Source organism: Cetorhinus maximus, chromosome 4, assembly GCF_964194155.1.
Source record: "Cetorhinus maximus chromosome 4, sCetMax3.hap1.1, whole genome shotgun sequence".
Classification (NCBI taxonomy): domain Eukaryota; kingdom Metazoa; phylum Chordata; class Chondrichthyes; order Lamniformes; family Cetorhinidae; genus Cetorhinus; species Cetorhinus maximus.
Genome location: NC_135882.1, coordinates 96,598,306 through 96,609,813, shown reverse-complemented (window position 1 = coordinate 96,609,813; position 11,508 = coordinate 96,598,306). Strand labels below are relative to the sequence as shown.

At 41.8% G+C, this 11,508-nt stretch overlaps 1 protein-coding gene across 1 annotated transcript in view; it reads right to left on the bottom strand.

The window, feature by feature from the left end:
* Window positions 1–4,564: 4,564 nt before the first annotated feature.
* Window positions 4,565–11,508, bottom strand: part of st18 (ST18 C2H2C-type zinc finger transcription factor) — a 412,589-nt gene continuing 405,645 nt past the window's right edge. The window contains exon 23 of the mRNA XM_078540528.1: window positions 4,565–6,430. Coding sequence (XP_078396654.1) covers window positions 6,290–6,430 — 141 coding nt within the window. The 3' untranslated portion in view covers window positions 4,565–6,289. The remainder of the gene's footprint in view (window positions 6,431–11,508) is intronic.

Sequence of the window (11,508 nt, the reverse complement as noted above, 5' to 3'; positions counted from 1 at the left end):
TAATCTTTAAACAGCAATTTAGGTTTCTGACAAGTCCGAATGGAGCATTTTTAAAAGTGCAATCTAAAGAGCCAGTTTTCTTTCAGTGCCGTAACAGATTTGATTTGCACACATTCATCTGAAAGAACGTCATTTGACATTTTGATTTAGGTCCATTAAAACCATTGAAATTAGCACTTTATCTACAAAAGGAGAAAACAATGTCCCTTTAAGATTCCTTGGGAATATCACTGCAGGGATTCTGAATTTGCAAGACAGAACCTTATGATTTACAACCATTTAAATTTGATCTTTTTGCCTTTATATATTAATGTAACTAAAAGTAATTTGTTACAAAATAAATATCTACTTCCAGGCCCCAACAACATTGCATTTCCAAGGAAACTGCATAACTAATTTATGATTTTTGTTACAGGGCAATTTTCTGTCAATTAATGTCACTGACTTGATATCACCTGAACCATCATTCTGGAATCAAATCTCCACGTTTGGGGCTGTAGCAGCATCCATTTTACTTTGACAATTACAAAAGAAATCATGATTTACACATTTGTTGAAGAAATAGCTTTTCTGCTATTACAAATGCTGATGAAAGACTTTTCAGCAGTAATTTTCAACAAGAAGGTGTTGACTAAAAGTGGGGACACAGTTAATCTGCTGGAGTTAACATAGGAACAGAAACAGGGTGTTCAGCTACTCAAGCCTGTTTCACCAATCAATTAGAACATGGTCAATTTATATCTTAACTCCATCTACCTGCTTTGGTTCTGTCACTCTTAATAATCTTGCTTAACAGAAGTCTAGCGATCTCAGTTTTCAAATTCTCCACTGACCTAACCTCAGCAGTGTTTTGGGTGTGGAAGTTCAAGATTTTCACCACACCTTGGGTGAAGAAGGCTTTCTGACATCACACCAGAATGCCCCCACTTTAATTTTAGGGCTATGGGTGGAATTTAATGGTTGCCATGGTTGCTGGCCAGCTGGAGAACTGGCAGGAGCCCCACACTACCTCCAGTGATGAAGGCTGGACGGTATTAAGTGCCCATCAGGCAGTTAAGTGGCCAGTATCAGGCCTTCCCCTGGATGAAGGACCCCAATGGGAAGGGGAGGAGGTAAATCCCACCACCAGAGAGATGCCGGCTGCTCTCCATTGCCGTCAGCGCCACTGAGAGCAGTGGCAGCTGCCGATAATGCAACTACCCGAGACCTAGGATCAACAAGGGACCCCAGGCCAAAGGTGAGTGAGGCCAGGATGGGGGTCACGGGAGAAGGAGGCGGAGGAGGGTTGGAGGCAAGGGCAGGGATGTGATGCCAGGTCTCTCGATCAGCCAATCAGTGCTTTTGAACAAGGGACTCCCCAGAAACCCACAAGCAAACACAACATGATATGCTTTTTGGTCTTCCCACATGGCGACTTCCCTGCCCAAATAGCAGTGGAGATGGCATGAGGCTTTTAAATGGGCATGAATTGCCCACATATGGGCCTCAGTTAGCGTCTGGACTGGACTTAATTGAGCAGAGGTGGGAAGGCAGCAGAGTCCCACCCCACACCCTGCTGCCCTATCTCCAAACTGACTGCTGGGCAGTATTAAATTATGCCCTATGACCCTTTTATCTGAATTCCCAGAACACACAAAATGTGCATTCTCAAGAGTACAAGAAGTCATTATTATTGAGGGTTGCCTAAAAAAATTGCTCCCTCATGCTACACACAAGAGACATTCTATCTGGAATTTGGATTATTGCGATTCTTTTTGTTAGGATTTTCTTTCGTCACATTAGACATTTTCATTGCAAAATGAATCAGAACATTTTAAAATGAAATATGTTAGATTCCTAGGACAAAATGCTGAGGAAATGTTTGAAGCACACAACACCCTGAAACAAAAATTAATCATTTTCTATCTACAGCATGCTAAAACCAATTGCATTGAAAAGAATATTCTCCTCTTTACTGTCTCCTAGCACCAGTATTCACTCAGTGGCAAACCTCCTTTAAAGGCACTGTTTAAATACTTGTACTAATTTCAGAGTGGCACATGGCTAACAGACCAGCATTGCAGGCTTCAGTATTAAGGATGGGCAGGTGAAAATCAGGGGTGGGTGTCAAAAACTTCAAAGGGGCAAATTTGTCCCCAACTTGCTATGTACCCGTCTGTCACGCTTTCCACCATGACAGTTATTGGGTTGTGCAGGTATCATGAATGTATTTAAATCAGGCGCTCACTGTGGAATTGGGAACCTGATTGAAATTTAACAGTTGCTGCACGAGTTTCCAGAGCTTGGGAAGCCCAGCAGTAAGAGGGAGTCAGGAGCTGCTGGCTCAAGAAAGTTTGCTATATTCTATGTGGGTCAGGGGGAGCAGGAGTACTCTCCGCAACCTCCAAAGGAAGCTTTTCGCTTCCTCTCTGCCGATCGCAGCCTCTCTCTTGCCCACTGCCGCAAACACAGGCCTTACCTATCCCAAGGACTAATGTCTGTTTCATGCCACCTTCGCGGCAGCCCCCTCGCCATTGAGGCACCAATTTGCATTCCTCTCCCCCTACCTGATTGCTTCTTTCTTCTCCCCCAACATCCTCAAGCCCTGATCACCATCATCCCTTCAAGGGTCCCCAGCTGCAACCTTCTATCGCTAGTTTTTGTGCCTGGCCTCCCAATTTGGTTGGCTGCCAGCTGGGAAATAGTATATAAAATTATAATTAGGTCCTGCTGATAAAATCATCAGGGTCTCCACGTCACTGGCCTCGATTTATTCCCTGGTTGTTGGTTGTTTTTGATCTACCCTGCACCCATTCCACTGCCCCCCCCACCCCACCCCCGCTATCTGGACCAATTTACGCAGAATTGGGATGACTTCAGGGCCATTTAAAAATGATGGGTGGGACCTGATTCCGGGATTACCACCACCAATTTTTGCCAGCTCAGGATAAGAATGCGGGTAGTGAGGTGGTGGGATTGTTGAGGGCTAGAGGGTTCAACTACTTTTATTACAACTGGGACAAAGGCCCTGAAAACTGAGATGGGCCTTCAAACCAGCCCAGCTCAGCACTCACCCGCCTCAGTGCCGCCTAGGATCTGCTTCTGGGGTTCGCGGGCATGGATCCATCCTGCGCTTGCCCCCCACCCCCTCCCACACAATCCGGGGCCCTTTAAACTGAGTCAGGAAATTAACCAACTCATGCTACCCGCCTCAGTCACAAAAATCTAGCCCAAAGTGTCAGCTCCACATCATTCTCTAGATTCACATTTGGAGGCTAGGAAAACTTTTCAAAATGTTAACAGGTCCACCATCTGGCAGCTGCAGTTAGACGGGAGCTCACTAAGCCTTAAAGCAGTCTAAGTAGTGAAGGGTAACAGCTAAGGTGATTTGAGGGGCAATTTCAACCTAACCTGCCTGTCGGTAAACTGACTGAATTGGATGCAGCTCGGGTTTACACTCCACTCCATTCTATTCTTCATTAAAGTCAATGAAAAGTAGTTGACTTGGATGGGATATAAATTCAACGTTGCACCTGATCTCATGGGTTTCTCACCTGGCGCTTAAATTAAAATAATCTTGGCACTAAACATAGTTTGCAAACTGTGAGCTATAACTGCTATGATTGTATGCTTGTTGTATGCATGCCAACATTCCTAGGATTGGAGTGAATACTTTACAGAAAACCCTAAAGTGGAGTGAATTCTTTGAGTAACAAAGCTACTGCTTGCTATTCAATTAAGGAAGGTTTACATGTTTCTGTTGCGTCCTAAATGGAACTTATTTAAAAGAATGGTGGCCATCTCTTTGCTTGTGTTGGTTTTACACACGCGCTAATGGCAGTGTTAAGTGAAGTTATGACTACCCCGATACAGAGATTATCATAAGTAGTGACATTTTATTACTAAATTAATTCTAATGCACAGCTGACAGTTTTTCAGCAAGGAGGAACTCATTTGGTACAAAAGAATTAAGGGAACAATTTTTGCTCCAGTCATGGGGCTATGAAATGTAGCAAAGTGTCTCAAGATTGTGCAGAAGTTAAACAGGCTGCTTTCTCTTGAGGATCAGCAGTAAGGCATTTCTAATGACAACTTTTTCATACTCGATGTGCTAGAAAAATCCTGCACCAGATTTAATGTTTGTGTTTGGGCCACTAAAAATAATGCAGATAGATGACATGCTATGAAATTAGATTTGTCCCACAGACCATGGTGCTGAAAATATGTAACGATAATTCATTTAATAACATTTATTCCAATTATAATTGACTTATTGTTGCCATTGAAAACATGGATTCTTGATGCTATTTCTGGAGCATTTTCAGAAGTTTGATCCCACTTCTGAGTTTTCACTAATAAATAAGCACAAGAGAATTCTATCGAAGTAGGTAAGGTTCGACCCACTGATAAAATGGAGTGAAGCTGACTAGAAGCAAATGTTGCTGATAATGTGACTACCTTCAACAGATGCCACAAATGACATTACATTAAATACAAAGTAATACACATTCAAATGAAACAACCCATAGAAAGTACATATAAGATGGTCCTGGTATACAGTGCAAAAAAAAACTCAGATCACAAGAGTAGCCCTTTAATTAATATATTTAAGAAACAAATTGCACAAAACATACTATAACCCCATAGAACAAACATTATACCTAGCACCACTGATATTTTTTAAAAAAATGTTTTTACAAACTGCATTTTAGCAACTGAAATAAATATGCAAAATTAACAGGCAAACATTTCCAGTCATCAGCTGCTGTCTCAAACACAAATACATGTACGCACTTAGACTCATTCAAGCACACGCAGGCACAAGAACACATGCATGCTCGTGTGTGCATGTGGTACATGTGGTACACACATCCATTCACACACAAAGGCAGTTTTTAGCTAATTCATGATGTAATATAGTGTACAAGAAATTTGACATTTTACAGTTTAAAAAATCAATAAAAACATTTTTGTATTGTTGAGATTTCTCTAGTCTTTTGCTTCTCTGTTACTGTACAGTAGTCCCTGATATACAGACTGTATCTGTTATGAACTGTTGCCAGGATGAGTGTTTTGTAAAACAGATGCACTGCATTTACATTTCCATTAGAGGGCAGTGTTTCATATTACACTTTCCTTTTGCATGATCCTTTTATAATTGATTGCTTTGTTGGTCGTACAAAATGCAATATAAAAGTAAAGAATATATATATATATCTAGCAAAACACAGTAATAGGAAAATAAATGCATCAGAACACAAATGACTAGAACAAAAAACAAATCCTTTTCTTGAAACTCACATAAGACATAATCACATAAATAATATTTTTTTGTTATTTGTCATTTGAGCCCAAAGAGAAATGTCACTTATAAAAAATCTGTTTTCTTTTCTTGTTCTAGAATCTACATAAGCAAAATAATTTTATAAACCTCTCCCAGAAAACCATTTCTTTAAATATCATAATGTTTGCATAATTAAAACAACTAAAAAAAACTCAAATTAAAAACAATAAATAATAATGCATTATAAAAATAACCTAATCGCAAACTTTTTTTTACATCAAATTATATTTAAAAAAAACAAACTGGTGCAAAAGGAAAGTATCTGTAGTCAGTGCAGTGTTCTAGATGCTGTCATCCTTTCCAATTTGTTTTTAAAGAGTCAATGTCCCATCATAGACCTAATGGGCTGGACATTAAAAGTATTAAAAATCAGCACTACACAACATTCTTCTTTACTTATCGCACATGGTGAACATAGTTGGAGATATTTTAAACATACTAGCCCTGAAAGCAAGCAGTTGGATCCGAACATATGAACGATTAATCTGTCTGTAATTCCTCCCTCCGATATTTTAGCAGGGTTGTGAAACCCATTTATTTTAAATGGGTTAACACCTCTGCTGAAATAGTACAGAGGAACATTTTAGGTGAACATGTTAAGTGTTCATATGCTATCACTGCATAATTTCAAGGCTGCTATTTTGTAATTAATATGACAGTTATACTACAGAAATTAGCCTTTAATTTAATTTCATGAGAGGCCTGTAACTCTGAAACATCATCACAGCGCATTAACAAAACAGCAGTGTTTTATTTTGTTTCAATGTATATTATTTTGCTTTTGTTTATGGCACCTTCGAGTTGTGCCCACAAAGAAGGGATACTGTTTCGTGTTGTGATGTGGCTGCAGTAAATATGTTTTTTGCATTTCCTAAGACAGGCCACTAATACATGTGCGACAAACACTTGAAGCTGAAGTGTACTGTCTATGAATAAAAAATGCCATTAGCATGGCATGGACAAGTTTCACACCTGGATACCCTTTACTGCTTGTTTTATGCTTTCCAGAAGGGCCTTGCTTTCAGGAGTGTAATTCCTCTCCAAACTGCTGTACATGTCAGTCAAAGTGTTCACATACAAATCAAAATTCTGTTCGCTGATTGGCTCCTAAGTGAAAAATTAACATTTAACACAATTAATATGCAATTCATATTGAAGGGCATCATGCACATATTTAAAAACTGTCACGATTTCTTTAAAAATAGAAGGTAATGCTTGAATGGACATAGAAGTGTGGCACATTTGGGAAATGATTTGATTCCTCTTTGCTCATATGTGGATGTCTAATCTAACCTGGGATTATGGAAACTCTGAGCATTGAAGAAGTTACACATTACCCAACCACTATTTCTGCAGCACATAGAGCAAAAGTAATGCATTCTCCTTGCAGAAATAGCTTCCCTTTGTGGCCTGCCTTCCGTTCTTCTCTTAATTTCTGATGCATCTCTCCAGTAAACAGCACTGAGTTAATCCACATAGTGGGTGCCAATCATAGGGATTTTTAAAAAATTGACTGATCCAAGGTTTTTTCATCCACCTGTTTTTGAGTGGCAAATATTCTGGGGAAAAATAGCTATGGTCACTAATTGCACCAGGAAAACTCTTAACTAGAAACAAAGACCACTTGTGGTCAATGTTCCATCATGTTTATCCCTGAGTCAATGTGCAGCTCCAGGCACTGCTGGGCTTCCATTGACAGCTCACCAGCACCAGGGTGTATTTGATCAAGCTGAGTCTCATATATCTGTACCACAGACTGTCAAACTGTGTTTTCTGGATCCTCAAAGTCCATAGAGTGACACCATAGGCTGAATTTTCCTCCTGTCGGGGGGAGGTTGATGGGCGGGTGCGTACGGACACGCTTCCGATTGGCACCCCCGATCGGAAGCGTGCCACCATTTTATGTGGGCGGGCCAATGCGCTCCCTGTGCGGGCGGGGGGAATCCCAAAATCGAGAGTGCGCTGTTTTGTGCATGTGCACGAAAGAGCTCACTCATCTCTCTGAGGCTAAGTGCTGCCTCAGGGAGATCGGCTGTACATGTGAAAAAGACAAAAATAGAAAAATAAAATTTCCCTTACATGTCCCCTCATGTGACAATGTCACGTGATTTGAAACATGTCCATAATTTTCACAAAAACTTTATTTAAATTTTTTAAAGCCTACATGAAACCTCATCCCGCCTGTGGATGAGGTTTCATGTTTTTTCTAGTTCCCGCCAGGGCTCCTGGTCTAGCCACCAACCTTAAGGTTGGATGGGCAGGTCCTTTAATTACTTATTTGACCCTGTCAATGGCCTCAATTGGCCATTGACAGGTCGGTGGGCGTGCAGCTGATTTTGTTGCGCTCCCGCCTTCCTGAAAATTTAAATGGGGCGCGGTGATGTTGGGAGTTCCCTCCGACGTCACTGCGCGTTGGCGAGTGGGCCCCGCCCCTACTCGCTGGCTCATAAAATTCTGCCCTTTGTGTCATTTCTCTCAGGTTTTGCCAATTTCCTGCCAAAGTTATGGAAGGATATCAGGAGAGCTCCAGGGACATTTTCTGTAATAGTGCTATTTTCCTTTGATTGGCTGACATTAGTTGGAATTTTCTTGGAGCTTTCCCACATTCTACGGCCATGACACCACCAGAAATTACACTGGCAGAGCAGTAGCAGCTCTGAGGAAGTTGCCAACCATTGTCTTCTGGAAGTTAATAGAGGGCTTCCCACGTCAGTATTAATATTTGCAGGGGACAATGAAAAAATGTAGAAGCCTCTGGATTGTAAGATAGAGGTAAATAGATGTTGAGATTGTGGCCTTCAACAGATTTGAGGGAGCTACATTAATTGAGAGTTACTCTTCCAATTTTAAAGATTGGAGGGAGGTTTGTACTGGAGCTCCTCAGGGGTCAGTGTTGGAACCCTTGCTCTTCCTGATATATGTTAATGACCTAGGCTGTGGTGTGCAGGGCATGATTTCAAAATTTGCAGATGATACGAAGGTTGGAAATGCCAGCTATGATGGGGATAGTCTTGAACTTCGAAAGGACATAGGCATGTCGGTGGATTGGGCAGACAAGTGACAGATGAAGTTCAATGCAGAAAAGTGTGAGATGATTCATTTTAGCAGGAAAGATTTGGTGAGACTATATAAAATAAAGGAAGAGCTTCTAAAGAAGGAACAGAGGGACCTCAGTGTATATGTAATTGATCATTGAAGATGGCAGGTCATGTTGAGAGAGCAGTTAATAAAGCATAGAGTATCTTAGGCTTTATTAATAGGGGTATTGAGTACAAGAGTAAGGAGATCATGTTAAACTTGTATAAGACACTAGTTAGGCCTCATGTGGAGTACTGCATCCAGTTCTGGGTGCCATACTTGAGGAAGGATGTGAAGGCATTCGAGACAGTACAGAGGAAGTTCACAAGAATGATTCCCGGGATGAAGAACTGTAGCTATGAGGATAGACTGGAGAGGTTGGGACTGCTTTCCTTGGAGAAAAGAAGGCTGAAAGGAGGCTTGATAAAGGTATTCAAGATCCTGAGGGGTATGGACAGCATAAATAGTGAGAAACTGTTCCCACTCAAGAAGACATCAAGAACTGGAAGGCACAGATTCAAACTAATTGGCAAAAGGAGTAAATGTGATGTTTTTTCACATTTTTTTCACTAAGAGGGTAGTTGGAGTCTGGAACAAACTTCTTGAAAAGGTGGTGGAGGCAGGTTCAATCGAGATATTCAAAAGGGAATTGGATTGCTACCTGGAAAGAGAGAATGTGCAAGGATACGGGGATAAGGCAGGGGACTGGGACTAGGTGGAATGCTCTTTCAGAGAGCCAGTGCAGGCTTGATGGGCTGAATGGCCTCCTTCTACACTGTAAAGATTCTCTGATACTGTGATCCTGTAAAGAACGTGCTTACTAGCAGAGTGTGAAGATTTCCCTTAGATTCTAGCTGTAACAAGGTTATAAATCTGTCTTTACAAAGACATTTGGGGCAGGATTTTGCTGTCGGCGAGTTGGGGGTGGGGCCCGCTCGCCGACGCGAAAATGACACGGGATGACTTCGTGGAGAACCCCCGGCATCATCCCACCCCATTTAAATATTCAGGAAGGCGGGAGCGCAGCGAAATCAGCTGTCCGCCCGCCGACCTGTCAATGGCCAATTGAGGCCATTGACAGGATAATTAAGCCAATTAAAGGACCTGCACGTCCAACCTTAAGGCTAGTGGGCAGGCCAGGAGCCCCGGCGGGCTTCTGAAAAAACATGAAACCTCATCCACTGGCTTCATGTCTGTTTTAAAAAACTTCATTAAACTTTATGTGATATTTATTAACATGTCCCATCTTGTGTGACATTGTCACATGAGGGGGACATGTTAATAATTCTTTTATTTTTCTATTTTTACACTTCCAAAAACTTTCAGCGCTCTCCCTGAGGCAGTACTTTGCCTCAGGGAGCAGTGTGCTCTTTCATGCGCATGCGCGAAAGAACACGCTCTGACAGTTGGGGATTCCATCCCCCCCGCACAGGAAGCGCATAGCGCTTCCTGTCAGGCAGCCCGCTGGATGGGCCTTAATTGGCCCGCCCACTTAAAATGGCGGCGGGGCCCTTTTCGGCGGCGGCGATCGGCTGCCCGCCTGCCGCTGAGCCGGTGGGGCCCGCCCGCCCATCAAGGGCAAAATTCTGCCCTTGGAATTTTGCTACACCTAGTCCACTAAACGACTTCCCATTTAATATTACAATGGGCACTGTTATGGTGTTGCTGGGGCTTCAGGATGGCTCTGATAAAATGAAAAGCCACAACTTCACTGTGTTTTATTTCCCTTTTCATTCTACATGCCATTAGTATCAGTAATAAAATGAGATAATAAAAATAGAACTGAAAGGTCATCAAACTGAAATGTTAATACTGTTTCACTCTTCATAGATGCTGAATATTTCCAGCATGTTCTGTTTTTATTGCAGATTTACAGCATCCACATTATTTTGCTTCTGCAATAGAAAGAAGTGCTTGTTTTGGACCTGTCTGCAGCCTTTGACATGATTGACCACACCGGCCTCTTCTCCATCATTTAGCTGGGTGGGGCTGCAGTTGCCTGATTCTGTTCTTATTCATCTAGTCACAGCCAGAGAATCACCTGTAATGGCTTTGCTTCTTGTTCCTGCACTGTTATTTCTGGTGTCTCCCTCAGGATCTATCCTTGGTCCCCTCCTATTTCTCATCTACATGCTACCTCTCAGTGACATCATCTATAACACAACATCAGAATCTACATGTACGCTACAACACCCAGCTCAACCTCACCACTAACTATCTCAACCCCTCTGCTGTCTTTAAACTGCTGCTGCAGACTGCTTGTCTGACATTTAGCACTGGATGGATAGAAATTTCCTTCAACTAAACACTGCAAAGACAGAGTGTCTTTGGTCACTACTACAAATTCTGTTCCCAAGTTACTGACTCCATCCCTCTATCCAGCAACCATCTGAGGCTGAAGCAAATTGTTCACAAGCTTGTTGTCATATCTGATCCCAAGATGAGCTTCAGATCGCTTGTACACTACATCGCTAAATCTGCTGATTTCACTCCTGTAACATCACCTGACTCCACCCTGCCATATAGTGCTGAAACTCTCAGACACATCTCTGTTATTTCCAGTCCTGGTCACTTAACACCCCTGCACTCCTGGGCTGTCACTGGCCCCTGGTTAAGCAAGATCTCAATTTTAAAATTCTTATCCTTGTTTTCAAATTTCTGCATGGCCTCACCCCCTCCTTATCTTTATAATCTTTCTCTGCCCTATAATTCTCCAAAGTATCTGCATCCAGTTCTATTCTCTTATTTTATTAATTCTGGTCCCTGATTTTAATCATTCCAGTATTGGCAGGCGTGTCTTCAGCTCAGTGCTCTAAGCTTTAGAATTACTTCCCCAAACCTCTCTGTCTTTTGGTCATCTACCCTAATAGCTAATAGCCCCTTATGTGGCTTTGTATCAAATTTTACTTATTAACACTCTTGTGATGTGCCCTGTGATGTGCCTTAGTCCATTAAAAGCACTATATAGCTGCAAGTTATTGTTGTTCCATGTCTTCAATCTCTTTTCCTGACATTCATGAATAGTCAGCCACCTGGGACCATTGGCAGCAGGTTTTTTTTATATACTACAATGAGTTGTGAGTGACACGAACACTGTACATTTTCTA